The sequence below is a fragment of the Carcharhinus amblyrhynchos genome, chromosome 31 (assembly GCF_965287045.1).
Source record: "Carcharhinus amblyrhynchos chromosome 31, sCarAmb.v2.hapA, whole genome shotgun sequence".
Classification (NCBI taxonomy): Eukaryota; Metazoa; Chordata; class Chondrichthyes; order Carcharhiniformes; family Carcharhinidae; genus Carcharhinus; species Carcharhinus amblyrhynchos.
The window spans coordinates 7188278-7216238 of record NC_137354.1 but is presented as its reverse complement, the minus strand read 5'-3'; the positions used below and the strand labels follow the sequence as shown (position 1 = coordinate 7216238).

Genomic DNA, 27961 nt, shown 5'->3' with positions numbered 1-27961 from the left:
TTCTATGTTCTCAAAGCTAGAAGCAATGGGGAATCACATTCTGAAGTAAGTCATAAAAGCCACTGGAGCAGTGGAATGCCGCACCATCAGGATGTATCATTTTGCATGCTGTACACTGAGGGATATTTGTCGATGACGGATGATTAAAGTAAGTATACAATACCTTGCTTCTTTTTACGTACGAGTCCTCCTCGTAAACATCCCTGGAGAGCCCAAAATCGGAGATCTTCATCTTGCGTCCTTCTGCGACCAGAACATTCCGCGCTGCCAGGTCACGATGGACAAGCTAGGAGGAAAACACCATGATGAAAGCAGCTAGATAGATGGTCAGGTCACGTTTAAACATAAGGCCACAATATCTAACAGGTCTGGCTTCTGGCCCTTGGTGTCACCTCACACACAGTGAATTCTGTAATGGAAGCTCATTGCTGGGTGGAGGAACATTGCTATAAATCAGGTCACTCACTGGTTATACTGAGCTGCTTAACAAGTGGTCACAGCTAACGGCTGAACCAACTATATCAACGATCGTCCAATTAATATAGCGATTGAGAAGTTTCTTTCGTTCTTTCTTTGGAGAAGAGTGTGATGCCTACCTGTGTTGAATTTCTAACTTAGATGGATAGGTTATGTCTCTTTCCTTTATTCTTCCATGGGATGTTGCCATTACTGACTGGACCAGCAACTGTTGCCCATCCCTAATTGTCCCTTGAACTGAGTGGCTTGTTTTTTTCCAGAGGGCGGTTAAGAGTCAACCACATTGCTGTGGATTTACAGTCAAATAGAATCCATAGAATAATAAAATCCCTACAGTGCATGAGGAGGCCATTCAGTCCATCACCTCTGCACCGACCACAATACCGCCCTGGCCCTATCCCCATAACCCCACATATTTACCCTGCTAATGCCCCTGACACTAGGGTAAATTTAGCATGGCCAATCAACCTAACCCACACATCTTTCAGACTGTGGGAGGAAACCAGACACCCGGAGGAAACCCACGCAAACACAGGGAGAACGTGCAAACTCCACACAGACAGTGACCCGAGGCCAGAACTGAACTGAACTCGGGTCTCTGGTGCGGTGGGGCAGCAGTGCTAACCACTATGCCGGTCATACCGGGTAAGGACAGCAGATTTCCTTCCCTAAAGGACAATAGTGAATCAGATGGATTTTTAGTGACAATTAACAATGGTTTCATGGCCATCTTTTAATTCCAGATTTTTTATTGAATTCAAATTTCGCCATCCGCTGAGGTGGGATTCAAACCTAGGTCCCCAGAGTATTACCCCGAGTCTCTGGATTACAAGTCCAGTGACAATACCACCATGTCACTGGCTCCCCTAACACAGCTGGATGATTACAGAAATCCCTTCTATGGGGAACTGTCTCAGGGTAAACAACATCACAGTGGTCAGTAGAAAGAATACAATGATACCCTAAAATATACTTTACAAACATCAGCCTTGCAGACCACCACCCTTAGGGGAACACTGCACTTCGGAGACAAGCCCACGTGGAGGCAAGCACCAAAATCTGGTTCAGCATTTCTCAAGGGCCGTCTATCCCAAACTCACAATGCCCGATACACCCGGAGAGGGTCAGAACCGGCACAGTGGCAGAGGTTCCCCCGAGCACCAATAGCCCACAACATGTTTGTGAACATGCATGTCAATCCCAAATCGGAACTTTCAGTCATGAAAGGACCCACAGGAGATGACAAGATGCGCTGCAGCAATTCACCAAAGATCCTTAGGCAGCACCTTCCAAATCCACAACCACTTCCATCTAGAAGGATAAGGGCAGCAGATACCTAGGAACACCAGCACAGCAAGTTCCCCTCCAAGCCACTCACTGTCCTGAGTTAGAAATATATCGCCGTTCTTTTGCAGTTGCTGAGTCAAAATCCTGGAATTCCCTCCCTAATTGCGTTGTGGGTCAACGCACAGCACGTGGACTGCAGAGATTGAAGAAGGCAGCTCATCATCACTCTCTCAAGGACAATTAGGGATGGGCAGTAAGTGCTGGTCAGCCAGCAACGCTCGGGTCCCGCAAGCAAATTTTTAAAAAATCTTCCAGCTTGGAAATGTTCCAACAGCGAGGAATCTATAATAGGCGCGATGCACTAAAAGGGGTGGCACAGTGGCACAGCCGTTAGCACTGCTGCCTCACAGTGCCAGCGATCCAGGTTCAATTCCAGCCTTGACTCACTGCCTGAGTGGAGTTTGCACATTCTCCCCATGTCTGCGTGGGTTTCCTCTGGGTGCTCCGATTTCCGCCCACAATCCAAAGATGTGCGGGTTAGGTGCGAAATTGCCCCTTCATGTCAGGGGACTAACTGGGGTAAATGCATGGAGTTATGGGGATAGGACCTAGCTGGGATTGTGGTCAGTGCAGACTCGATGGGCCAAATGGCCTCCTTCTGCACTGTCGGATTCTATGATGATTTTATGATTGACAGGCTGATGTGCTGTACACTCCTTCCAAGGACATGAACATCTCTAAGTTGTCTGATGTGGGCGTGGGTTATTCCTAAACAGAGGGCTCCCATATCTCAAAATGATGACAGTCACAGCCACTGAATGCAAATACAGCAGTGGATCCAGAGCTCACAGCTACAGTTCGGATCACTCTTTACCTGGTTTGCCTGGAGTGGGGTTTGATCGCTGCCCATTCTGATTCAGAAGGAGATGCGTTAACCCACTCAAATCAGTGGGGCGTGATTCATAGGGGAGACTTGGGTATGAGCGCATAGCTCATCTCCAAACATCACGCAAGCCTTAGCCACTCAACACCTTCAACAACAGCCGTGTATACAAAAAGCATAAAGGATCACCTTCATTTCAGACAAGTACTGCATCCCACGGGAGATCTGCCAGGCGAAGGATATCAAGTCTCCCATGGTCAGGGCCCGCTCATCCGGATTATCCAGGTAACTGGAATTTCGATTGCCTTCGCCCAAGTAACTGGGGCCGACTTTGCGACTTTCCCTCAGGAAACTCCTCAGAGATCCATATTTGGCGTATTCCACAATAAGATACAGAGGACCTGCCAAAGAAAGGAGTAGCGGTGAGCCAAAGAGCCTCCCCTTGTTTTATATCAATATAGCATTTACAGCACGGTGACACAGTGGTGAGCACTGCTGCCTCACAGTGCCAGGGATCCGGGTTCAATTCCAGCCTTGGGTCACTGTCTGTGTGGAGTCTGCACATTCTCCCCATGTCTGCGTGGGTTTCCTCCGGGTGCTCTGGTTTCCTCCCATAGTCCGATGATGTGCGGGTTAGGTTGCTTGGCCATGCTAAATTGCCCCTTAGTGTCAGGGGATTAGTGGGGTAAATATGTGGGGTTACAGGGATAGGGTCCGGGTGGGATTGTGGTCAGTGCAGATCTGATGGGCCAAATGGCCTCCTTTTGCTGGTTTTGCTCTGTACAGAAATCCTGGTTCTGTATCAGCTGGTTGCTAACTGGCAGAAAAATCCGCATGGAAACCTAATGGGAATGATGGTGAAGGAATCTCAAATGATTCTACACTCCTTTGGAATTAGGATGTAATGAGGGACAGGGAAAAGCTCCAGATCCCAGGCAGACAGTGGCCACTGAAACTGAGAAAGGAACTCACTCGCTGGGAGAATTCACATTTCATTGACTGCTATTGATTCCAAGCCTTGTACACAACCTATTAACCCACTTACTTTAACCTGCAGATACAGCACTGTTTAATCAAATATTGAAAGAAAAAGCAAGATTTATGATGGAGATGATGGTTAGACATCTGTAATGCAGCAATAAGTTCTGAAAGGTTATTCCATTTTCCATTTCCCTGTGTACACATGATTTACTCTGTAATTGGGAGGGTAAATTACCCGTCTCTGGCTGTCTGCGACTACAGCTTTCCGTTCTGACTCAACAGCACTGACTGGGTGACGCCTTTCCCTGAAAACATAGCTGGCATCAAGGACTTGCCTGCATTTCAGAGTATATTGCCCAGTGTTGCTACAAATGTACATTTTGTGGTGAAGCATAGGACATTGGCCTACAGCAGATGCAATGTTGCCTTTGTGAAGGACGCAAGCTATTTTGTGGAGTCAATGGAGCTCTCAGAGACAAGATGAGGAGCCCAGGCAGAAACCAGAGAAAGGTCACATGGCCAGGTTCTTGGCTGAAATAGACTGGATTTGAACTGACAGTCTCAGAGAGATTGCCATGGAGTAACACCCTTGGATGACACGGTGGTTAGCACTGCTGCCTCACAGCACTAGGGTTCGATTCCCGGCTTGGGTCACTGTCTATTTGGAATCTGCATGTTCTCCCCATGTCTGCGTGGGTTTCCTCCGCGTGCACTAGTTTCCTCCCACAGTCCGAATGGCATGTTTGCTAGGCACTTTGGCCGTGCTAAATTCTCCCTCAGTGTGCCCGAACAGGCGCTGGAGTGTAGCAACTAAGAGATTTTCACAGTAACTTCATTGCAGTGTTAATGTAAGCCTACTTGTCATACTAATAAATAAACTTTAAACCCTCCCTTCGTCTCTTATCAAAGCTGAACTGTCTGTGGGTTTGGAAACACACCAGAAGATCTCATTGCTGCAAACCCAGAGTTCTTAAAGGAGGATTCCAAATCAACACTCTTGTCTCCAAGCGAAAAGAGAATCAGGCAGCTGTAACTGCAGAGTGAATACTTCAGTGAGAAACCCCAGTACCAGCAGCTGGTGTGGAAAGTGACTCTTCAGCTATAAACAGGCATCTGGACAGAGCGGGAATCAGTTATTTTCTGACTTTACATTTTAAGTTCTGATACTTTGTAAAATTTTGGAGGAGGGAGGGTGTTGTTTTTGTGTGCATTTTAGCCTTAGTGGCAAGTTAGGTATCCTTATGCACTTTAAACTTCTTTTGTGAATGATTTCTGAGGTTTAGCAACAAAACAAAACTAACTCTTTATTAGTTAACTTGAGGAAACGGGCTTAAAACAGTGGTTAGCACTGGTACCTCATAGCACCAGGGACCCGGGTTTGATTTCCGGCTTGGGTCACTGTCTGTGTGGAATCTTCATGTTCTCCCTGTGTCTGTGTGGGTTTCCTCCGGGTTGCTCCGGTTTCCTCCCACAGTGCAAAAGACGTGCTGGTTAGGAGCACTGGCTGTGCTAAATTCTCCCTCCATGTACCTGAATAGGCAACGGAATGTGGCGACCAGGGCATTTCACAGTAACTACATTGCAGTGTTAACGCAAGCTTTATTTGTGACTAATAAATAAACTTTATTTCTTGAACACAGTTAAATATAAATTAAGCTGGCAACAACACATCCCTTTTAAATTCAAACTCTGTTATAACTGACCCAAGACAGGAGGCAGCCTATCACTCTCAACTTGGTCATAATGGCCTCAATTCCTTCTTACCAAGAGTTCCATATTCTAAAAAAAGTTGTGAAAAATTTCTTCTAAGTTGTCTATTGGATGGAATAATGACTATTTTATATTTATGCTCCCTATAGTACTGGTCTCACACAAAACATCTCTCTGTCTTATCCACTTCGGCCTTTACATTCAATAGGTCAACATAAGTTCATAAAATCCAGGAGCAGAATTAGGCCATTCGGCCCATCGAATCCACTCCGCCATTCAATCATGGCTGATGTGCTCCTCATCCCCATTTTCCTGCCTTTCTCCCATAACCCTTCAACCCATTACCAATTAAAAATCTTTCCAACTCCTCCTCAAATTTACTCACTGTCCCAGCATCCACCGTACTTTCGGGTAGCAAATTCCACAGACTCACAACCCTTTGGGAGAAATAGTTTCTCCTCAACCCTGTTTTAAATTTGCTACCCCTTATCCTAAGACTATGACCTCTTGTCCTAGAATGTCCCACAAGAGGAAGCATTCGCTCCACATCTACTTTATCCATACCTTTTATCATCTTGAGGTAGAGAGGTTCTTCCCGCTTAGAAAGGATAGCAGGACTCGAGGGCACAGCCTCAAGATAAGGGGGGGACAGTTTAGATCGGAGTAGAGGAGGAACTTCTTCACTCAAAGGGTGGTGAATCTCTGGAATTCTCTGCCCGTTGAAGTGGTGGAGGCTACCTCGCTAAATATATTTAAGTCACGGGTAGATAGGTTTCTGATAGACAAGGGAATTAAGGGTTATGGGGAGAGAGCGGGAAAGTGGAACTGATCCACTTCAGATCATCCTTGATCTTATTGAATGGCAGGGCAAGCTCGAAGGGCTAGATGGCCGACTCCTGCTCCTACTTCTTATGTTCTTACATCTTGTACACCTCAATTTGATCTCCCCTCATTCTTCTAAATTCCAGACAGTATCGGCCTAAACTGTTAATCTCTCTTCATACGACAAACCCCTCATCTCTGGAATCGATCTAGTGAACCTTGTTAACATAAAGCGACAGAAATAATGACGTGTGATGATGCAAGTGAAGTTGTGGCAAATATCACCCTGCATCCAAGGTTCTCTTACCGTCCTGGCAGCAGGCTCCATACAGTTTAATAATGTGGGAATGACTGACTTGTTTCAGCAAGTTGAATTCAGATAAGAGGTCCCGTAGCTCACTCTGAGATGCATTTTCTGCCAGACACAGAAACAGAGAGTCAATTCAAATTGGAGAGAGAGCCACTATCAGACTTCACTTCCCATAGAAACAGTAACAACTCGCCTTCAGTGTAAAGCATCTGACGTCAGATTCACAGAGGCCAAAAACAAAAAAAAAACGCAGGGGGAGCATTCTTTGGAACTGCAGCTCCTGCACCGCCCACCACCCCTCACCCCTCACATTCTTTCCCTCTCCCCACAGCCTAGAAGGTCGAATGGTTGGGGCAGTCTGAGGTGCTCTGATCAGCTGGTCTGTGATGTAATCTCAGGAGAAGGAAATTAGGGCTGAATTTTAACAATTCGGTTGGGGGTGGTGGGGGGAGAAGACTGGTAAAATGGTGGCCTGCTGAATCAGTACCATTCTTCAATCCTGTCCCATCACTAGCCGAGATTGCCAACTTTCTACCCACTCTGTGGAGGTAGATTGAGAAGGGCTGGCGGAACTTTGACAGCGTCGCGGGCAGCATATCTGTGCAGATTTTGCACGTTCTCCCCGTGTCTGCGTGGGTTTCCTCCGGGTGCTCCAGTTTCCTCCCACAGTCTAAAAGATGTGTTGGTTAGATGCACTGGCCATGCTAAATTCCCCCTCAGTGTACCCGAACAGGCACCGGAGTGTGGCAACTAGGGGATTTTCACAGTAAATGTTAATGTACCTGTGACTAGTAAATAAACTTTAGCTGGATTGCCGATTGCCTACCCACTGTATGGAGATGGATTGAGAGGGACTGGTGGAATTTTGACAGCATTGCATAGCCCCCTCTCCCCCTCCCCACAGTGCATGGAGAGGCCGCTGTCATATATTTAAGTGGGTGCATGATTGCTGTAAGAGCCAGTCACATGATTTGACGGTGATGTTGTTTGGGGTTGAGGTGTATAAGATTACGAGGGACATGGACAGAGTGGCTAAAGAGCAGCTGTTCCCCTTAGTTGAAGGGTCAGTCACGGGGGGGTACACGTTCAAGGTGAGGGGCAGGAGATTTGGGGGGGATGTGAGGAAAATCTTTTTTTACCCAGAGAGTGGTGATGGTCTGGAATGCGCTGCCTGGAAGGGTGGTGGAGGCGGGTTGCCTCACATCCTTTAAGAAGTACTTAGGTAAGCACTTGGCACATCATAACATTCAGGGCTATCGGCCAAGAGTTGGTAATTAAGTGTTGGGATTAGGTTGGTAGGTTAGATGGTTCTCGTGTGTCTCTATGGGCGAAATGGCCTCTTCTGCATCGTATGATTCTGTGGTTCTTCTCTGACAGACTTGAGAGAGTTGGCATTGTTTAACTTGACGCAATTTGTTAAGGGTAGAAGATTTTTTTTTAAGTTTAGTTAGGGCATCATGATTGGCACAGGCTTGGAGGGCTGTAGGACTTGTTCCTGTGCTGTACTTTTCTTTGTTCTTTGTACTATTCACAAAGACTTGAGGGTTTTCAAGACAGACTATTCTGTGCCTGGCTCTTTTGGAGCCTCTTGGTCACCTGCCTCCTGATGTCACAGTTACATCATTAATATCATCATGGTCTCATTAACATAACTATTACTCTATGGATGTAACAATACTTGCTCATCACCATTAAACTTTGAAGATATTCAGTCTTACCTTTTAACATCTTGACAGCCACAGTGGTGTAGCCTGCTTTGCCCTTGAGCCTGAACGCTGTAGCCTTCACTACTTTCCCAAATTCTCCTTCCCCAAGGGTCTTCCCTAAGACTAGGTTCTTCCTTGGGAATTCCCACTTGGGATCTTCCTGTTGGAAAGAAAGAAACATGTATGGAAATTACGGTTTGTCCAGAACTGGCTGGTTTATACAGATCGTGTCCCTGTCTCTGAACCAGAGCTCTGGATTGGAGTTCCTCCAGAGCTTGGTACTCGAGGAATGTGTGCGCATAACAAGGCCAAACAGGTTGATTATCAGCCTCCCACATCACATCCAATGGCAGTAAGAGCTAGCAGAGAGATTCCCGATCAGCCATGTGATGGGAAGACCACTGGAGCCTGTACCACTGCTATTCGTACCTCCAGACTACTGCACATATGTCATCACTGCAACCAGGATCACACACAGTCGTTAGCACTACTGCCTCACAGCACCAGGAACCTGGGTTCAATTCCCAGCGTGTGGAGTCTGCACGTTCTCCCCGTGTCTGCATGGGTTTCCTCCGGGTGCTCTGGTTTCCTCCCACAGTCTGAAAGATGCGCTGGTTAGGGTGCATTGACCGTGCCAAATTCTCCCTCAGACAGTGACCCAAAGCTGGAATTGACCCTGAGTCCTTGGTGCTGCAAGGCAGCAGGGCTAACCACTGTGCCACCCAATGATGCAGAGATGTGGGATCAAATCCTTCCACAGTTAATTAAATGAAATCTGTGATTAGTATTGGTGACCCCAGAACTTCCAGATTGCTGAAAAATTCCATCCGATTCCTTGATGCTCTTCAAAGAAGGAAAGCTGCCGTGCTTACCCAGGCTGGTATACAGACATATAACCTCAGAGTCACAGCAAAGTGGTTTACTCTGAAGCAAGCTGGTATTCAAAAAGTGGGCACACCACCACCTTCTCAAGGACAATTAAGAAGGAGAAATCAATGCCAACAATGCCGTGAATGAATAAAAAGTAAACCTGCTCTATTTCCATTGAGGAGCTTGGTTTAAAATCCGGGCCACCAAGTTAGTAAGCCAAACGGTAGCGGAATATACAGACACCTGATCACCTTGTGGACACTCAACACTCCACAGATTCCAACTTGGAAACCAGCGTGCAAAGATCAAAATTAATGCATTAAGCAGCATTTGTAATGTTTGGACAAGTGATGAGGAGGAATGTCTTCTCCCAGAGGGTGGTGAATCTGTGGAATTCTTTGCCACAGAGGGCTGTAGAAGCTGGGCCATTAAGAATGTAATAGGCTGAGATAGATTCTTAATCAGTAAGGAAATTGAGGATTATGGGAATAAGGTGGGAAAGTGGATTTGAGGCTTATCCTATCGGGTCAGTTATAATCGCATTGAATAGTGGAGCAGATTTGATGGGCTGAATGGCCTACTTCTGCCTCTAGTCTTGACACCTCACACAACCAATCCTTACAAGGCCACAGTAAAAATGGCACTCACCGGGATCTTGAAGGAATCCACTGCCACCTGATTCTCCATGGAATCCATGGAAGGTCTGCGGATATTATTCGAAGAGTAGCTGATGGGATAGGCCTGAGCTGGCCTCCTGAAAGTCATCTCCGCTGAGGCAATGGGGGGTTTGGGAGTGTTCTTGTGGTACCGGTGAATGAAGTAGGAGGAGAGCAGCACGGACAAAATAAACGACAGCAGCACCGCAGCAGCGATGATGGTTTTACACAAATCATCGCAAACCAGCTCTGTGAATGAAACAGAGGACACCGTGACAATTCAGCTGAGCATAAACCCATGTCAGTTAATATATCTCAGCTCAAGGTGGGCAACATTTTGTCACTATTCCTCCCCATCTCGCCAATCAGCCAACCATCGAGGGGACATGGCCTATCTCTCTTTGCCAAAGCCACCAGGATCATAGCACCCCTACAGTGCAGAAGGAGGCCATTCTTTTTAAAGTATATTTATCAGTAAAGGCTTACATTAACACTGCAACGAAGTTACTGTGAAATTCCCCCGAGTTGCCACACTCCGGCGTCTTTTTGGGCCAATGCACGTCTTTCAGAATGTGGGAAGAAACCGGAGCACCCGGAGGAAACCCACCCAGACACGGGAGAGAGTGCACACTCCTCACAGACAGTGACCCAAGCTGGGAATAGAACCGGGTCCCTGGCATTATAATGCAGCAGTGCTAACCACTGTGCCTATTATTGAGCATGGCCCATCGAGTGTGCACTGACCACAATCCTACCCAGGCCCTATCCCCGTAACCTCACGTATTTACCCTGCTAATCCTCCTGACACTAAGGGCAATTTAACATGGCCAACTCATATAACCCGCACATCTTTGGAGTGTGGGAGGAAACCAGACCACCCGGAGGACAGCCATGCCGACGTGGGGAGAACATGCAGACTCTGCACAGACAGTGACCTGAGGCTAGATTCGAACCCAAGTTCCTGGTGCTGTGAGGCAGCAGTAAGTGACATAAAGTGGCCTAGGACAAGGTAGGAATCAGGCTGACTCTTTTCAGTGCAGTACTGATGGAGCACTGCACTGTTCAAGGTGCCATCCTTCAGTCAAGGTGGCTGTTTCACCTCAGGCTTTCTTGCCAAGTGATCGATATTCTTGATTGGATGGGTGGTTACTGGCTTACACCACTGATGAGAAATCAAGGCTTTTTCATCAATATTCTTGCCGTAACTCCGTAAGCTAAGGCTGCTGATTCTGATGAAGATCAAAGCAGTTAATCAAAGGGGAGCGAGGAATTGGACACCCAGAGATAACACATATCGGGAAACTTGGGTGCTGCATGCCCCAGGGCTTTCTAACTCCCCAGCTACTCTGCAGCAGCCCAGGGACTCTTGGTAAATTTAGCCCTCACACTTGCATCTGTTAAGTGCCAAGAAAATGATTCCAGCAATCAACATACCAACAATGTCATCCTTCTGGCAGACGCATTTATTATCAGAATAGCAGACACATGTTCCAAAACCACCTTTAATTCCTCCCAGCTCTCCAGGTTCAAATCCACCAACGACATTGTCCCATTCTGCATCAAAGAGATCAAACAGATCATGTGAGATATGTGGAGCTCTTAGCTGCAATTCCTCTTCTCAATCTCAATGGCTTTGCTTGTAATTTTTTCATACAGAGGGTGGTGAGTGTCCGGAACAAACTGCCAGAGGTAGTAGTAGAGACGGGTACAATTTTTTCTTTTAAAAATCATTTAGATAGTTACACGGGTAGATGGGTATAGAGGGATATGGGCCAAATGCTGGCAAATTGGGACTAGCTTAGAGGTTAAAAAGGGGCAGCATGGGCAAGTTGGGCTGAATGGCCTGTTTCCATGCTGTAAACCTCTATGAATCTATGAAGGGAATTTCAAATCCCAAGGGACTCAGACTTAGGGTGGGATTTTCCAGGCCCCGCTAGTCATTGGGATTGTCCAGCCCTGCTGAATCTTCTGCAGTGGGCCCCACCATGACAGGATTTGAAAATCCCAGCCTTAATCTGGAGAGTTCCCCATCTCAGCCATCCCACTGAAGGATTGAGTGGAAGCAAAGCAGGAATGCAATTTGTCTGGACTAGGTGGCTTGAGGTAAAATTATGTCCTTGAGTCGGAATCACAAACTGGTGAGACCCCTTTCTAAACAGCACTGCCAAGGAGTAAGATTCCCCAGATAAGTTTTGAAATGAATCAACAAAAAATTGGTGGACGTTCTGTTCTCTAAGATCAGGGATGTTACATTTAAGGCACATTGAGTGATTCTACTGCCCAGTTCAGCCTGCTGTGTCCACCCTGCTGTGTCCTTTGGACAAGATCATCTAATTTCTCCACCTTTATAAAGCTAATACATCCAGAAGTCAGAGATGTTGGGCTTCCTTTCTCTTTCTGGTCATGTTTTGTAAGCTGTGATGGAGAAACTTGCTGCGGTGAAAAAAACAGCTGACATATATCATCGAATCCCATAGTGCAGGAGGCCATTCAGCCCATCGAGTCTACACCAACTCTCCAACAGGGATTCTCTCCCAGGCCCACCCTCCCTATCCCTGTAACCCCATTCCCAATAGTCCCCCTAACCCACATATCTTGGTATACTAAGGGAGCAAATTAGAGTGGCCAATCCACCTAACCTGTACATCTGAGGGGTAATTTAGCACGGCCAATCCACCTAACTGGGGCACCTGGAGGAAATCCATGCAGACACGGGGAGAACGTGCAGACTCCGCACAGACAGTCACCCAAGCTGGGAATTGAACCTGGGTCTCTGGCATTGTGAGGCAGCAGTGCTAAGCATTGTGCCACCTTTAGGCCTGGTTGTTCTCTCTGCTGCCCATGCTGGTGAGTTAAGCTTAAACGGAGCATGGGTGACTGCGCTTTACATACCGATGCAATCCTGTGGACATGTACTCTTCCTCTTCTCCACCACATCACAATATCCATCAGGGCAGCTGGAGAGGTCCGATGAGCAGGTGGAATAGTTTTTTGATATACCTGCAGGTGGAATTAAAATATTCAGAGTGACGAGCCCATTGATAAGCCAAGCAATACATTTATGATGCAGGGTGATCAAGAGTTACATTTTGAATATCCCACACAGATTACATATTGAGGTGGATTGACCAAGTATTTGCAGCGCAGCAACAGGTTCGTGCTAGTATTAATACTCCATGAGATTCCTCTCACCCTTCTTCATCTAAACTATCAATTATCTCATTCCTTTCACCCTCATTTGCCTATCTAACTTCTCCTTAAATGCATCAGTGCCATTCACCTCAACATTCTCCAGGGTAGCGAGTTCAATACTCTCTCCACTCTCTGTTCAAAGTAGTTTCTCATGAATCACCTATTGGATTTTGATTTATTATTGTCACATGTATCAGTATACAGTGAAAAGTAGTGTTTCTTGAGTGCTGTACAGACAAGACGGTAACTTCATTGCAGTGTGAATGTAAGCCTACTTGTGACTAACAAATAAACTTTAAACTTTATTAACTGAAGCATCTCGAGGCATTTCAAGAGATCTGAGGGTTAAGCACGTCACTTGGACATAATTTACACTGAAGCCATTCAGTGATTAACATTCAAATCTTGTGTATAACAGACAGTGTGAGGAACTGACACATTTGAGTTATTCTGGAAAATTCCTACCCTTTTCAAAGCCCTGCCGCCATTGGCATTTCCCAGTTAAGGTCCCGAGACCGCCACATTCCTCACACTCGGAACGCTGCTTGTTTGTCGCACAGATTTTGGGACAATTGTTATTTTTGTCAATGACTGGAAGAGGAAAAAGAAACATCAGTTAGTTCCAGGTATTTTCACCCGGGGTTTCAGTCGTGCATGAATCATCACACCTGTTGTCAGCTGTAAGAAAATAAATAGGGCGTGACTAAAATTCCAGCTTAAATTCATATTCCCCAGGGCTGGGTTCTCCCTCCCCACCCATTGCAGTGTGTCTCCAATGGTGAAGGTGGCTTGCCATTAGTCACTGGTGAGATCTCACAGTCCCACCAAGGTCTGGGAAGCTTTCTATAGCTTGCCTGCCCTGCTGTCGGGGGGGTGTTGCCTCCGATGGAACCAGAAGATTCCTTAGGCAGGAAAGGCTGGAAAATCCCATCCTGTGTCATATCTCTCTATTCACAGAATCATGGAATCCCTACAATGCAGGAGGAGATCATTTGGTCCATCAAGTCTGTACCGATCACAAACCAAACCCCACCCAGGTCCTATCCCCTAATCTCTACTTACCCTTGCTAGCCCCCTTTCTTTCTTGTCCTTCTCAGCTGAACACAGAAGTGTGGCCAAAGAAGGTAAGAGTCACAGAGATATACAACACAGAAACAGGCCCTTCCGCCCAACCCCTTCACGTCAACCAGGTTTCCTAAACTGAACTAGTTCCATTGGCCTGCATTTGGCCCATATCCCTCTAAACCTTTCCCATCCTTGTATCTGTCCAAATGTCTCTTAAATGTTGTCATTGTACCCACCTCTACCACCTCCTCTAGCAGCCCATTCCATACACGCACCATCTTCTGTGTGGAAAAAGTTGCCCCTTTTTAAATCTTTCCCCTCTCACCTTTAACCTATGCTCTCTAGTTTGGACTCCCGCCTACCCTGAGGGAAAAGACTTTAGCGGTTCACCTTATCTAAGCCCTTCATGTTTTAATCAACCTCTATAAGGTCACCCCTCATCCTCCTATGCTTCAGGGAAAAAAGTCCCAGCCTCTCCTTAGAATTCAAACCTTCCAGTCCAGATAAACATCCTTCTAATTCTGAGAGTGAAGAGCCTTAAACACAGAGGGAAGGAAGGAACACCAATTCTGCAGTACAGATACATACGTGTGCCCTCCAGAGTGACAATAATGTTGGCCCTGGCCTCCTCCTTGCTCAGTGATTCATTGGCAATGATGGTGTAGTGAAGTTTGGAACAAGAGCTGTTTCTCAACACTTTCACATCGTTGACATACAGGAACCCAAATATATCCTCCGCTCCCTTAAGGATTCCCACAATGGAAGAGCAGTTTCTGTCTTGTTGTGTGACGTTCGCCTCTGTCTGGATCAGGGGCACCAGTGTGTAGCTTATATTCAAGGCTTGAAAGTTGTGGCAGTTTGCAATGCAGATTTTGCCAATCTGTAACACACAGTGGAAGCAGTGAACCAGCGACAGTTAGTGGAGGGTTCGAACCCCACCCTAGATAAGCGGAACTCTGGCTCTAGATCTTAAGATGATTACTCCACAAGGGACTCACCCGGAAGTAGAAGTTTAAGGGAGGAAACCGGAACACCCGAAGGAAACCTGCACAGGCATGGGGAGAACATGCAGACTCCACACAGGCAGTGACCCAAGCCAGAAATCAAACCCGGCTCCCTGGCACTGTGAGGCAGCAGTGCTAACCACTGTGGGCATAAAAATAAGTATCCAGATTCTAAAAATAGCTTGCTCCAAAACTGAGATTTTTTAAAAATTTATTTGTGGGACATGGGCATCGCTGGCTGGTCGGCATTTTTTGCTCATCCCTAGTTGTCCTCAGAGGGCAGTTGAGAGTCAACCACATTGCTGTGGCTCTGGAGTCACATGTAGGCCAGACCAGGTAAGGACAGCAGATTTCCTTCCCTAAAGAACATTAGTGAACCAGATGGGTTTTTTCTGACAATGGATTCATGTTCATCAATAGATTCTTAATTCCAGATATCTTTTATTGAATTCAAATTCCACCATCTGCTGTGGCAGGATTCAAACACGGGACCCCAGGCCATTAGCTGAGTTTCTAGATTAATGGTCTAGCAATAATACCACTACGCCACTGCCTCCCCTAGCACAGCACCAGGATTAATAGCACAAAACTACACCCCCTCGGTATCAGTTTCAGTCTCTAGCGATTCTTACAGTTTTGCAATTGTTCAGACTGAGACTTGCATACAGCAGAACCCCCACCCCCACCCCCCACAACCTTCCCCGCCCCCGCATCTTTAAAAGAAAAACCCATCACCTTTGCAGAACGGCCTGCGTTTCGATTCAGCGAGAAGTGCAACATTTTCTCGGTGAATTCGATGATGATTGGCTGGATGGTCACATTGAAGTGAAGTTTGACTGAGCTGTTGGGGCCACTGTATTCTGTATCATGGACCAACACTTCCAGACTGAAGGATCGGTTCTCCGAGATCGACAAGTTCTTCTTCAGTATCAACTCTGAATAAAACACGGGGAAAATTCATGGAGTTACACTGAATCCCAGAGCACGGGAAAGTCCACGCAGAGACGTTTATGCTTCATACAATCCTCCTCACACCCCTCTTTAAATCTGTCTATATCTTCATTCTCTCATTTATTTTCATATACAATCATAGAATCCCAACAGGACACCCGGAGAACTCCCCCGCTCTTCCCCAGGGGACTCTGATCCAAAATCATAGAATTCCTACACTGCAGGAGGGGGAATATTCAGCCCATTGCATTTACACCGACCACAATCCCACCCAGGCCCTCTTCCCAAAACACCACATATTTACCTTGCTGGTTTCCCTGACACTAGGATCAATTTAACGTGGCCAATCCAGTTAACCCGCACATCTTTGGGCTGTGGGAGGAAACTGGAGCACCCAAAGGAAACCCACACAGACACGGGGAGAATGTGCAGACTCCACACAGACACAGTGACCCAAGTCCAGATTTGAACTCGGGTCTCTGCCGCTGTGAGGCAGCAGTGCTAACTACTGTGCCACATTTAATAGTGACCTATACTGCAATCACACAGGCTAATATTCTATGGCAACACAGACTTGGGCAGCACGATGGCACAGTGGGTTAGCACTACCACCTCACAGCACCAGGGACCTGGCTTCGATTCTCAGCTTGGGTCACTGTCTGGAGTTTGCACGTTCTCCCCGTGTCTGCGTGGGTTTCCTCCAGGTGCTCTGGTTTCCTCCCACACTCCAAAGATGTGCGGGGTAGGTGGATTGGCCATGCTAAGTTCCCCAGTAGTGTCAGGAGGACTGGGTAGGGTAAATGCATGGGGTTATAGGGATAGGACCTGGGTGGGATTATGGTAGGTGCAGGCCCAATGGGCCAAATGGCCTCCTTCTGCATTGCAGCGATTTTATGACTTTTCCATGCATGCTGCGGTCTGGAGCTGTGGATAGTGACGGTGGAGGCGATAACACTCATTCCATCACTTGGCTGACCAGGAATCTCTCACTGCCTGTCATTGGCACTTTTGGAAGAGTTTGCAGGTTGATATTGACCTGTTTGATATGTTTCATTCATCCGTCCACCTCAGTGACTGACCCATGCAGCGCTCTCTCTCTCTGCTAACACCGTTACATTTGAGTCAACCGTGGGCTCAGTGCTGGCAATTTCATTTCGGAATCGGAAGGCTGTGGATTCACATCCCGCCCCAGAGACGCAAGCATGGTAACCTTGGCTGACCCTCTAGTGTGACACTCAGTTATGCTGCTGTCTCTCTAACTAAGCGCAGACCCACTCTGCCTTACAGGTGAACACACCAAATCCTTTAGTTGTAGAGCAGGGTGGTACTCCATGCTCTTTGTGGGATCTTGTTATGCATGAATTGCCTGCAGTGTTTCCTACATCACAACAAAAGTATTTTGTTGGCTGTAAAGCAATTTGGAAAGGCCTGAAAGGTGCTATATAAACGCGGGCGGCACAGTGGTTAGCACTGCTGCCTCTCAGTGCCAGGGACCCAGGTTTGATTCTCGGCTTGGGTCACTGCCTGTGCAGAGTTTGCATGTTCTCCCTGTTTCTGCGTGCGTTTCCTCTGGGTAATCCGGTTTCCTCCCACACTGCAAAGATGTGCAGGTAAGATGGATTGGTCATGCTAAATTCCTCCTTGGTGTCAGGGGATTAGCAGGGTTAAGGATGGAGTTATGGGGATAGGGCCTGGGTGGGATTGTGGTCAGTGCAGACTGAATGGGCTCCTTCTGCATTGTAGGGATTCTATGAAACCCTATTTTTTAAAAAATTGTCAGTATTTAAAGTGAATTTACGATTGTTCAGTGTCCATAGGATCACGATCGTTGTTAGTAAAGTGGGAGAGCTGCATGATGAGAAATATCCATGGGGTGCGAGGTCGGATCAGGCTGTTTTGTTGGATGATCAGCCATGATCTCAATGAATGGTGTAGCAGCTGGAAGGGCTGAGTGGCCTCCTCCTGTTCCTATTTTTTATGATAACATGTAAAGATACTAGTCAGACTTCAAGTGACATTTATTTTATGTTTTTTTTCCCTACTTCGGGTCAGCAACTCGCTGCCTTGGCAGGACGCTGGCACTCCCAATCAGCCCAGGTAAAAGGTCAGTTCCTCACCTGGAGACCAGGCTTGCTAATGCAGCTCTTGGCTTCTCTGTTAGCCTTCATTTAATCTTTGTGAGGGTCTTTTAGACAAAACCAGATTGAATGCTAAACAGTAAATGTTCTGACGCCTGAAATGGAACTCTGCACGGCGGTGAGTCCAGACCCCATTGCGTTATGGTGATGAATATGTGGCCTTGGTAAACTTCCATCCATTATTCTAATGGATGGAACATCAAGTCTGCAGGCTCCCGTCAGGGCCTCAGAAATAAAAGCAGGAGGAGGCCATACAGCCCCTCGATTCTGCTGCAACATTCAGTGAGGTCAGGGGCCACATATCTGATGCTTTATTTGCATTGCAGAAAGCTCTACACCAGGAGCACTTAATGAGAAAAGTTTCCCCTATGATTCAGGCTTGAAGGTCATTCATTGAATAAATCACCCGAACACCTATCAGCCAACACAAAGTGCGACTGGGGTAAAGTGTATGGATGTGTAATAAAATTATAATGCTGTTTATAAACAGAACGCACTGAGATCATCCCTTTCCCTTTAGCCCAGAGCTGCGTATCTTCAGATTAGTTCTGTATTTCTCTCTGAGAGTCCAGGAACCATGGCGTGTTGTAAAAGTACAAGACACAGAGCGCTGCCAATCAATCAAACCTCCACCCTCCGCAGACCGCAACCCCCCCCCATTCCTATTTATCAGCTTGCTCCTAGTTCAGATTTCAATTCAAAGGGCAGGATTTTCCAGCCCCGCTTGCCCCAAGTCTGGAAAATCTCACCCAAGGTCAATGGACCTTTGCGTGGTCCTGTCCCTCCCGCTCTGATTTCCATGTAGGCGGAATGGCGAAATTCCACCCAAAGTATTCCAAGTCACAAACACGCATCTCCCACTGTCCCCCTAAAGGACCTGCCGTGTATCTCCAGCCCTCCCTGTAGCCCAGCATTGGCAGTCATTTTCCTTTCTACTTGTCTGCATTGCCGAAGGACAGGTGTTTTGACGAGGGTTTACCATATCTGTTTACCGTCCCTCGGGCTGGGTTTTCGACACTGGCTGGTGTCTCCAGAGGGGTAGCCTTCACTCTGAAGTTATCCGTAATCCAAGTATCGTTCCTCGTCACCGTTGTGGTGTATTTAGTGGTGCTGTCGGTATCGTACACATAGAGAGTGGCCACCACCGTGTTCTGAAAGACAAGGAGAAGTCTAGGAGCGAGCATCAAACCTCAATGGGGGTAGACCTTGCATTTGTGTGGTAGTATCAAATAGGCTCACAGCGAGCCACCATCCCATTCGACATCTCTGTTGAGTGAGGACATTAGAACTAAAATAAGGGGTGCCAACTCTCAAAATTATATACAGGCCATTCTGTCATGGAACGTGAGTGAGTGGGTGAACAGATGCTCCAGTTTCCTCCCACAGTCCAAAGATGTACAGGTTAGGTGGATTGGCCATGCTAAATTGCTCCTTAGTGTCAGGCGGACGTGCAGATTAAATATGTGGGATTATGGTAATAGGGCCTGAGTGGGATTATGGTCAGTGCAGACTCAATGGGCCGAATACCCTCCTTCTGCACTATCGGGATTCTGTGAAACAGAATGAAAAATCTCTTGAATGAGACTTTGGGGAGAGTGGGAACTGATGCAAAGCAGGAGGTGCTAGGTTACAATGTTCAATTATAAGCAGGTTGGGCACACATAAAGAGAGACCTAATGTAACTGAGGCTGGTTGAGTTGGGAGGAATGAGCTTGTAAATTGTCATCCTGCAAATAAATGTAAGCTTGAGTGAAGATCAGCTATGGTATCATCACTCAACAACTGGCTTTCTGGAATAGAACATCAAGCAAGTAAACCGAGGGAGGGACAAATTCAAAACAAAGAAAGCAAAAGAGGGAGGGGGAGGTCAGGGATTCAAGGAATCAAAGAACAAAGAACAAAGAAAATTACAGCACAGGAACAGGCCCTTCGGCCCACCAAGGTGGCACTGACCATGCTGCCTGACTGAGTTAAAAACCCCCTACCCTTCCAGGGACCATCTCCCATTTCTATTCCCATCTTATTTATGTATATGTCCAGACGCCCCTTAAATCTCACTATCATATCTGCTTCCACTACCTCCCCCAGTAGTGAGTTCCAGGCACCCACCACCCTCTGTGTAAAACAACTTGCCTCATACATCTCCTTTAAACCTTGCCCCTCACACCTTAAACCTGTGCCCCCTAGTAACTGACTCCCCCCCTCAGGAAAAAGCTTCTGACTATCCACTCGGTCCATGTCTCTCATAATCTTGAAGACTTCTATCCGGTCGCCCCTCAACCTCTGTCATTCCAGTGAGAACAAACCAAGTTTCTCCAACCTCTCCTCATAGTTAATGCCCTCCATACCAGACCTGTACCCTCTCCAAAGCCTGGTAGTGTGGCAGCCAGAATTGAACACTATATTCTAAATGCAGCCTAACTAAGGTTCTATAAAGCTGCAACATGACTTGCCAATTTTTCAACTCAATATCCCGGCTGATGAAAGCAAACATGACGCAATCTTTCTTGAATCTAATTGAAGGGAGTTTCCTGTATTTTTCTCAGGAGAAATATTTTTAATTCAAATAACTAATTGTGCTATAAAATTGCATGAGAATGGAGTACTGTAGAAATTGTGATGTTTCCCTTCCAGACCCACACTCTGGAGGGTTTTCATCTACACCAGCCGTGAGCTGGTTGACATACTCAAGGCCAGTGTGGTCAATAAGCCATTGGCCAGTCACCAAAATATTAAGAGAGGGGGAAGTTTTTATAGATGGGAAATTACAGAAGACACTGGGGATGAGAGTGGAGGGGAGATCCTTTTATGTGGAGGAACACCACCTGCAGGTCTCCCCTCCAAGCCAGGTACTACTCCGACTTGGAAACATATCAGTCGCTCCTTCACCATCGCTGGGTCAAAATCCTGGAACTCCCTTCCTAGCAGCACTGTGGATGTACATTCACTACTTGGACTGCAGCGGCTCAAGGTGGTGGCTCACCACTGCCCTCTGGAGAAAAATTAGGGAAGGGCAATAAATGCTGGGCTAGCCAGTGACTTCACATCCAGTCTATGAATAAAAGAGAAAGGAAGTGGTAGGGGTGGGGTGCCCTCTCAGTAGAATCCCTAGTGCAGAAGGAGGCCATTGGACTCATCGAGTCTGCACCAACCACAATCCCACCCAGGCCCTATCCCTGTAACCCCCCCAATGTATTAACCCTGCTAATTCCCCTGACACTAAGGGTCAATTTAGCACGGCCAATCAACGTAACCCACGCATCTTTGGACATGTGGAAGGAAACCAGATTACCCGCAGGAAACCCATGCAGACACAGGGGGAACGTGCAAACGCCGCACAGTCACCCAAGGCCGGAATCAAACTCAGATCCCTGATGCTGTGATGCAGCAGTGCTAACCACTGTGCTACCATGACAGAAAGGGGACCAGAAGAGGTGTTCAAGTCATCTTTTTTTATTCATTCCTGCGACATGGGCATTGCTGGCTGGGCCAGCATTTATCGCCCATCCCTAGATAGCTGAAGGTCACCCACATTGGCTGTGGCTCTGGAGTTACGTGTAGGTCAGACCAGGTAAGGACGGCAGATTTCCTTCCTTAGAGGACATTAGTGACCCAGATGGGGTTTTCCGACAATTGGCAATGGATTAATGGTCATCAATAGATTCTTAATTCCAGATGTTTTTTATTGAGTTCTGCCTTGGTGGGATTTGAACCCGCTGAGTTTCTGGATTAATTGTCTAGTAATAATATCACCAGGCCATCAGAAGGAGAAATTGTTGCCATCAACATTTTTTCTTTTCTGAAAGGAGTTGATGTGGAGAATCAAGAGGTGACTGTAATAGATGGGGAGAAATCCTATCAGGGATGGAGGGAGAATTGGAAAGTGTAGTAGACAGAGTCGGTTTACGGGATAAGGTTTATGGCCAAAATCTGGGGTCCATTTCAGGTCTGCACTTTTCACTATTTCTATGTAGAAACTACAAAGTATGGGCACACACGCACAAATTCTCATCCAAATCCTGTAGAACCTCCTACCTCTTTCCTGTTGAATTCAATCAAAGCCTCAACGGTGTCGTTGCCGTCAGGGAGGTAGGGAGTGTTGTCACCCTTGTCGAGGACGGTCACGTGCAAGGACCTCCCAACCTGAATCACCTGGGTCGGAGTCCGCAAGGTGCATCTGACAATCATTTCGTACGTCTCCCTCTGCTCCCTGTCCAGCGGCCTTTCCACACTGACTTCTGATGTCTCCTCATCAATCCTGAATGGAACAGAACCGTCTGGAAAATAAACAGTTTGAAATTACAATTGGCACGTGAGGCTATGTCCATCCAGTCAGCCAGAGGCTTGGCAACAAGATCAATCGTTGTTGGGCAAATATATTAATGATTACAGATGTGTGGCGGACAGGTGAGAGTTACGATATAGAACATCTGTGGTCTAACTGAATAGCAGAGCAGGCTTGAGGGGCTGAATGGCCTTTTTGTGTTCCTTCCTACACTCCAATGGTCCCTCAGGAAATAAAACATTGTTATTGAAAGGTTCTCCTCCTGTGGGTGAAGATGTAACTCAATCTCACAGAACTGCCCTCGGGACGGTTTTCAAATGAAAAATTAAACCAAAGCCCCACCCACTCTCACAGGTAGATAGAATCACAGAATCCCTACTATGCAGAAGGAGGCCATTCAGCCCATCGAGCCTGAACTGACTCTCTGAGGAAGCATCTTATCCAGGCACACCCCTTCTTGCCCTATCCCCACAACCTCACATATTTCCTATGGCCAATCCACATTTCCTATACAGCTTTGGGCTGGTGTACTAGATCATAGAATAGAATCATAGAATCCCTACAGTGCAAAAGGAGGCCATTCTGCCCATTGAGTCTGCTCCGACTCTCCAAAAAAGCATTCCACCCTGTAACCCCACATATTTACCCCGCTAATCCCTCTAACCTACACATCTTGGGACACTAAGGGGCAATTTAGCATGGCCAATCCACTTAAACGGCACATCTGTGGACTGTCTGAGGAAACCAGAGCAGCCAGACGAAACCCACACAGACATGAGGAGAATGTGCAAACTCAGCACAGGCAGTCACCTGAGACTGGAATTGAATCCCTGGCGCGGTGAAGCAGCAGTGTTAACCACTGTGCCGATCCCATGGCTCTATTTCAGACAAGTGTGGGGTGAGTTCTCCCCAGTGCCCAGACCAATATGTATCCCTTAGCCCGTACCACACAAACAGATTATCATTAACACTCTGGTGTACGTGGGATCTTGCTGTGCGCTAATTGGCAGCTGTGTTTCCTGCAATATGAAAGCGTCTACTTCAAAAGTACTCAATTGGCTGTGCACTTTGAGAAAGCCCCTTGACGTAAAAGGCGCTATATAAATGCTAGCTTTTCTTTCCCTTTTTACGGGAGATTAATAATGCAATGTGCTTTCTCAGGTTTGTGAATCGGATAGACTGGTGAGGTTGGCCAGGAGACAGCAACCTTAAGTCATCAGTGGCACTGATGTTAAACAGTTCTGTTGCCGTGTCAACACTATTATAAACAGATTGCGGAATCGCAGAATAACACAGCACAAAGGGGTTCTGCATCTTGTACCACGGTTAGTGGCATCTTGCTGTGTGTAACTTGAGTACCGTGTTTTCCTAAAGAACAACAGCGCTGTGCTTCAAAGTAATCTGAGGCGCTTTTGATTGCCTGCAGGGTCCGGTGCGATAGCATACAAATCAAAATGATTGGGATGGTTTCAGCAATGAGAGACTCGAGCCACGAACCTGTTCACCAGTAGGTGGTGCAATTGTTGAAGAAATGCACCAATCATAGCCTTTATGTCGTCAAAGATGGTCTGTTCCTATCCCTGGCCAACTGAGAATCAGTTAACAGAACATCAGCTAAGATCTGGTGGGGGGAATATGTTGGGTTTGTTGCTTAAACCCTCATGTCTGTCTTTGTTACCTTTAGACTTGATAATTCCAATGCGCTCCTGTCTCACATTCTACCCAGTGTGAAATTGAGGTTATTAAAATCCCTGTGTCCTAACACGCACCAAGTCCCTTCCACCTATCACTCTGATGCTCGCTGACCTACACCAGCTCCCAGTCAAGCAGATAACACCTGGTGGTGCGGTGGCACAGTGATTAGCATTGCTGCCTCACAGTACCAGGGATCCACATTTGATTCCTGGCTTGGGTCACTGTCTGTGTGGAGTCTGCACATTCTCCCCGTGTCTGCGTGGGTTTCCTCCGCGTGCTCCGGTTTCCTCCCACAGTCCGAAAGATGTGCTGGTTAGGTGCATTGGCCATGCTAAATTCTCCCTCAGTGTACCCGAACAGGCTCCGGAGTGTGGCGACTGGGTGATTTTCACAGTCACTTTATTGCAGTGTTATCCAAGAGGGATTTGGATGTGTAAATGAATTGAATAGGAAGGAAATAGAGGGATATAGACCGAGTAAGGGCAGAAGGCTTTTTTTTTGGTTAGGGCTTCATGATCGGCACAGGCTCGGAGGGCGTCCAGAGGAGGTTCACAAGAATGATTCCAGGAACGAAGGGCTTGTCATATGAGGAGTGGTTGTGGGTCTATACTCGATGGAAGTTGTTCTTTCTCTGTAACACACTACAGTCTGCACTCTCTCCTTTCTTTCTCTATCAGCAGTATGTTTTGTCCATATGGATCACAACATAGAACATAAAACAGTACAGCACAAACAGGCCCTTTGGCCCACAAGTTGCGCCAATCATATCCATACCTATCAGGCCATAGAACTATCTGTAACTCCCAATCCCATTAAATCCCATGTACTCATCCAGAAGTCTTTTAAAAGACCCCAGTGAGTTTGCCTCCACCACCACCGACAGCAGCTGATTCCATTCACTCACCAACCTCTGAGTGAAAAACTTAGCCCTAACATCTCCTCTGTACAAGAAACAATACTTTTCACTGTATGTTAATATACGTGTCAGTAATAAATTGAATCAGCACGGTGCTTACCTGTTCCTAGATGATAGGAGATGTTTGCCAGTTGGCACTGGTACTGGTTGGGCAAAGAGTTCATTTGAAAGAATGTGCCTGGATACTTATTCTCGATAATCTGAACCTTGGAATCCACTTCTCCAAAGCAGAGGTCTTCCACCGTGATATTGGCACAGGAGGGGGGCGGTTTATTCACCACAATAACTATCACCTGCGCTTTACAGTCCGTCTTCTGAAGTGGCTTGGGAACAGCAAAGATGTGCAGTGTGATCTTGTACAACTCAGGTCCACCCATGTTACCTGCAGCAGAAGGAAAGAGAACGCCAACATGACTACATGATTGCATGAGAAGCTTTGACCACTGCTCCTAATTTATAAGGGGCAATTTTAACCCTGTCTGCCAGCTGGAAAGCTGACAGACGGTCAGTATAAAATTTGTCCTGGGAGCCATAGCTCACCAACAAAATCAAAAGGGGGGAATTCGAGAACTAAAGTGCTTTTAAAGCACTTTATTAAGAAGCAATAGTTCATGAAGAGAGATTGGGCAGTTTAAGCCGACACTCTCTGGAGTTTAGAAGAATGAGGGGAGATCTCATGGAGGTATACGAGATACAAAAGGGGATTGACAGGATAGATGTAGAGAGGATGCTTCCTCTTGTGGGGCAATCTAGAATGAGAGATAAACGCAAATTTCTGCAGATGCCGGAATCTGAAACCAAAAGAGAAAATGCTGGAAAATCTCAGCAGGTCTGGCAGTATCCGTAAGGAGAGAAAAGAGCTGACATTTCGAGTCCAGACATTTGACCCTTTGTCAAAGCAAATCTAGAACAAGAGGTCAGTTTTAGGATAAAAGGTAGCAGATTTAGAACAGAGAACAGGAGAAATTACTTCTCTCAAAGTGTCATGAGTCACCACCACAGAGCCTGGTGGATCCTGGGACACAGAGTAAATTTGACATATTTCTAATTAGTAATGGGTTGAAGGGTTATGGTGAATGGGCAGGAAAGTGGGATTGAAGCTGAGATGAGATCAGTTATGGTCATATTGAATGGAGGAGCATGCTTGAGCGGCTGAATGGCCAACAATGGTAACGTTATCGAAACACACAGGATTCAGATGTATCCTGTTAGGGTGAATATAGAGAGGTTTCATAGAATCATAGATTCCTACAGTGCAGAAGGAGGCCATTTGGCCCATCAAGTCTTCACCGACCACAAACCCACCTAGGCCCTCTCTCCATAACCTCAGGCATTTACCTTAGCTGGTTCCCTGTGACACTAAGGGGCAATTTAGCATGGCCAGTCCACCTAACCCACACAGCTTTGGACTGTGGGAGGAAACCGGAGCACCTGGAGGAAACCACCGTAGACATGGGGAGAATGTGCAAACTCCACACAGATAGTGACCCAAGCCGGGAATCGAACCCAGGTCCCTAGCACTGTGAGGCAGCAGTGCTAATCACTGTGCCACCCTAATGTGACATTACCTACTGCTTCCCCTTCTACGCCTAATCTTGCCAGCGGCATTCATATCCGATGAATAGATGTATTTTTAAAACTTTTGTTTCTGGTCCCTCTTTTGGATTATTCCATTCTTATTAAATTATAACCACCTTAATGTATTGTTAATGATGGTATCCATGAAATATCAATGATAACAACACAGTCACACAATAAAAACGCCACACTTACCCAGCAGGTTGAGGTCACTCTCCTCCAGTGTCTTGTTCAGGTAAAAGACTCCCGTTCTCTCATCAATCCTGAACCATTGCTGTCGGAATCCATTCAGCAGGTTATGGCAGAACCCAAAGTAAGCCGTGCGATCCCCCTCATCAGCTAAGGCATAGACCTGAAGGAGCGGCGTGTCCGCTGGCTGGCCAACGTACACAGTCGTCTGGTAGGTCTTCCGGGGGAAGTACAATCCGAGCACAACTGGGACAGAAGATAGAAGAAACATGTGTGAGAGACGGAGAGTAAGAGGGAGAGAGGCGGAAACGGGAGAAAGCGGAGAAAAATAGAAAGAAGATCAACATGGTTGGAGTCAGATGAAAAAGAGAGCAGAAGGCAGAGGAGGAGAGAAAAATGGAAAAGGCAAGAGAGACAGAATAAAGAAAATTACAGCACAGGAACAGGCCCTTCGGCCCTCCAAGCCTGCACCGACCATACTGTCTGACTGAACTAAAAAACCCCCTACCCTTCCGGGGCCCATAACCCTCTATTCCCATCCTATTCAAGTATTTGTCACTATCGTATCTGTTTCCACTACCCTCCCCTGGCAGTGAGGCACCCACCACCCTGTGTGTAAAAAAACTCGCCTCTCCTTTAAACCTTGCCCCTCGCACCTTAAACCTGTGCCACCTAGTAATCGACTCTTCCACCCTGGGAAGAAGCTTCTGACTATCTGTCCGTGCCCCTCATAATCTTGTAACTTCTATCAAGTCGCCCCTCAACCTCCATCATTCCAACAAAAACAAACCAAGTTTCTCCAACCTCTCCTCATAGCTAATACCCTCCATACCAGGCAACATTCTGGTAAATCTTTTCTGTACCGTGGATAGTGAAAACAAGGAGAAAACAAATATCTATTTCATACAGCTTGTAAACAGCAGAATTGGTGACTTGTGGGAAATTTCAAAACACAAAACCTGTCAAATTTCTTTAAATTTATTCTATCTCTCCTAAATTTACCTCTGACCTTTTGAACCTGAGCTTCCTTATCCAATCACCATAGTTTAATATGAAACCACGTTTCAGATATTCTCTCGTTCAATGAACGTTTACATCTGATTGGTCAATGCATTGGTAACAGCAACAACATACAGGGTTCATGCCCCCAATCAGATGGCAAACCGGGGTGAAAATCCAAATGAAACCATGCAGGGAAGAGACAAAAGACAGCAACTGCCATCTGCTAGCATAACAGCCTCATTTA

The 27961-nt window shown here is 46.7% G+C and overlaps 1 protein-coding gene across 1 annotated transcript in view; it reads right to left on the bottom strand.

Moving 5' to 3' along the window:
* ret (ret proto-oncogene receptor tyrosine kinase) overlaps nucleotides 1-27961 on the bottom strand; it is an 89313-nt gene that overhangs the window by 10739 nt on the left and 50613 nt on the right. Inside the window, exons 2-15 of the mRNA XM_080215629.1 lie at nucleotides 26722-26961; nucleotides 25049-25330; nucleotides 22088-22329; nucleotides 19032-19203; nucleotides 15699-15898; nucleotides 14548-14839; nucleotides 13360-13485; nucleotides 12595-12702; nucleotides 11137-11256; nucleotides 9695-9951; nucleotides 8189-8336; nucleotides 6468-6575; nucleotides 2837-3048; nucleotides 164-286 (exon numbers count right to left, since the gene is read on the bottom strand). Of these exons, the coding sequence (XP_080071755.1) occupies nucleotides 164-286; nucleotides 2837-3048; nucleotides 6468-6575; nucleotides 8189-8336; nucleotides 9695-9951; nucleotides 11137-11256; nucleotides 12595-12702; nucleotides 13360-13485; nucleotides 14548-14839; nucleotides 15699-15898; nucleotides 19032-19203; nucleotides 22088-22329; nucleotides 25049-25330; nucleotides 26722-26961 (2630 nt within the window). The remainder of the gene's footprint in view (nucleotides 1-163; nucleotides 287-2836; nucleotides 3049-6467; nucleotides 6576-8188; nucleotides 8337-9694; nucleotides 9952-11136; nucleotides 11257-12594; nucleotides 12703-13359; nucleotides 13486-14547; nucleotides 14840-15698; nucleotides 15899-19031; nucleotides 19204-22087; nucleotides 22330-25048; nucleotides 25331-26721; nucleotides 26962-27961) is intronic.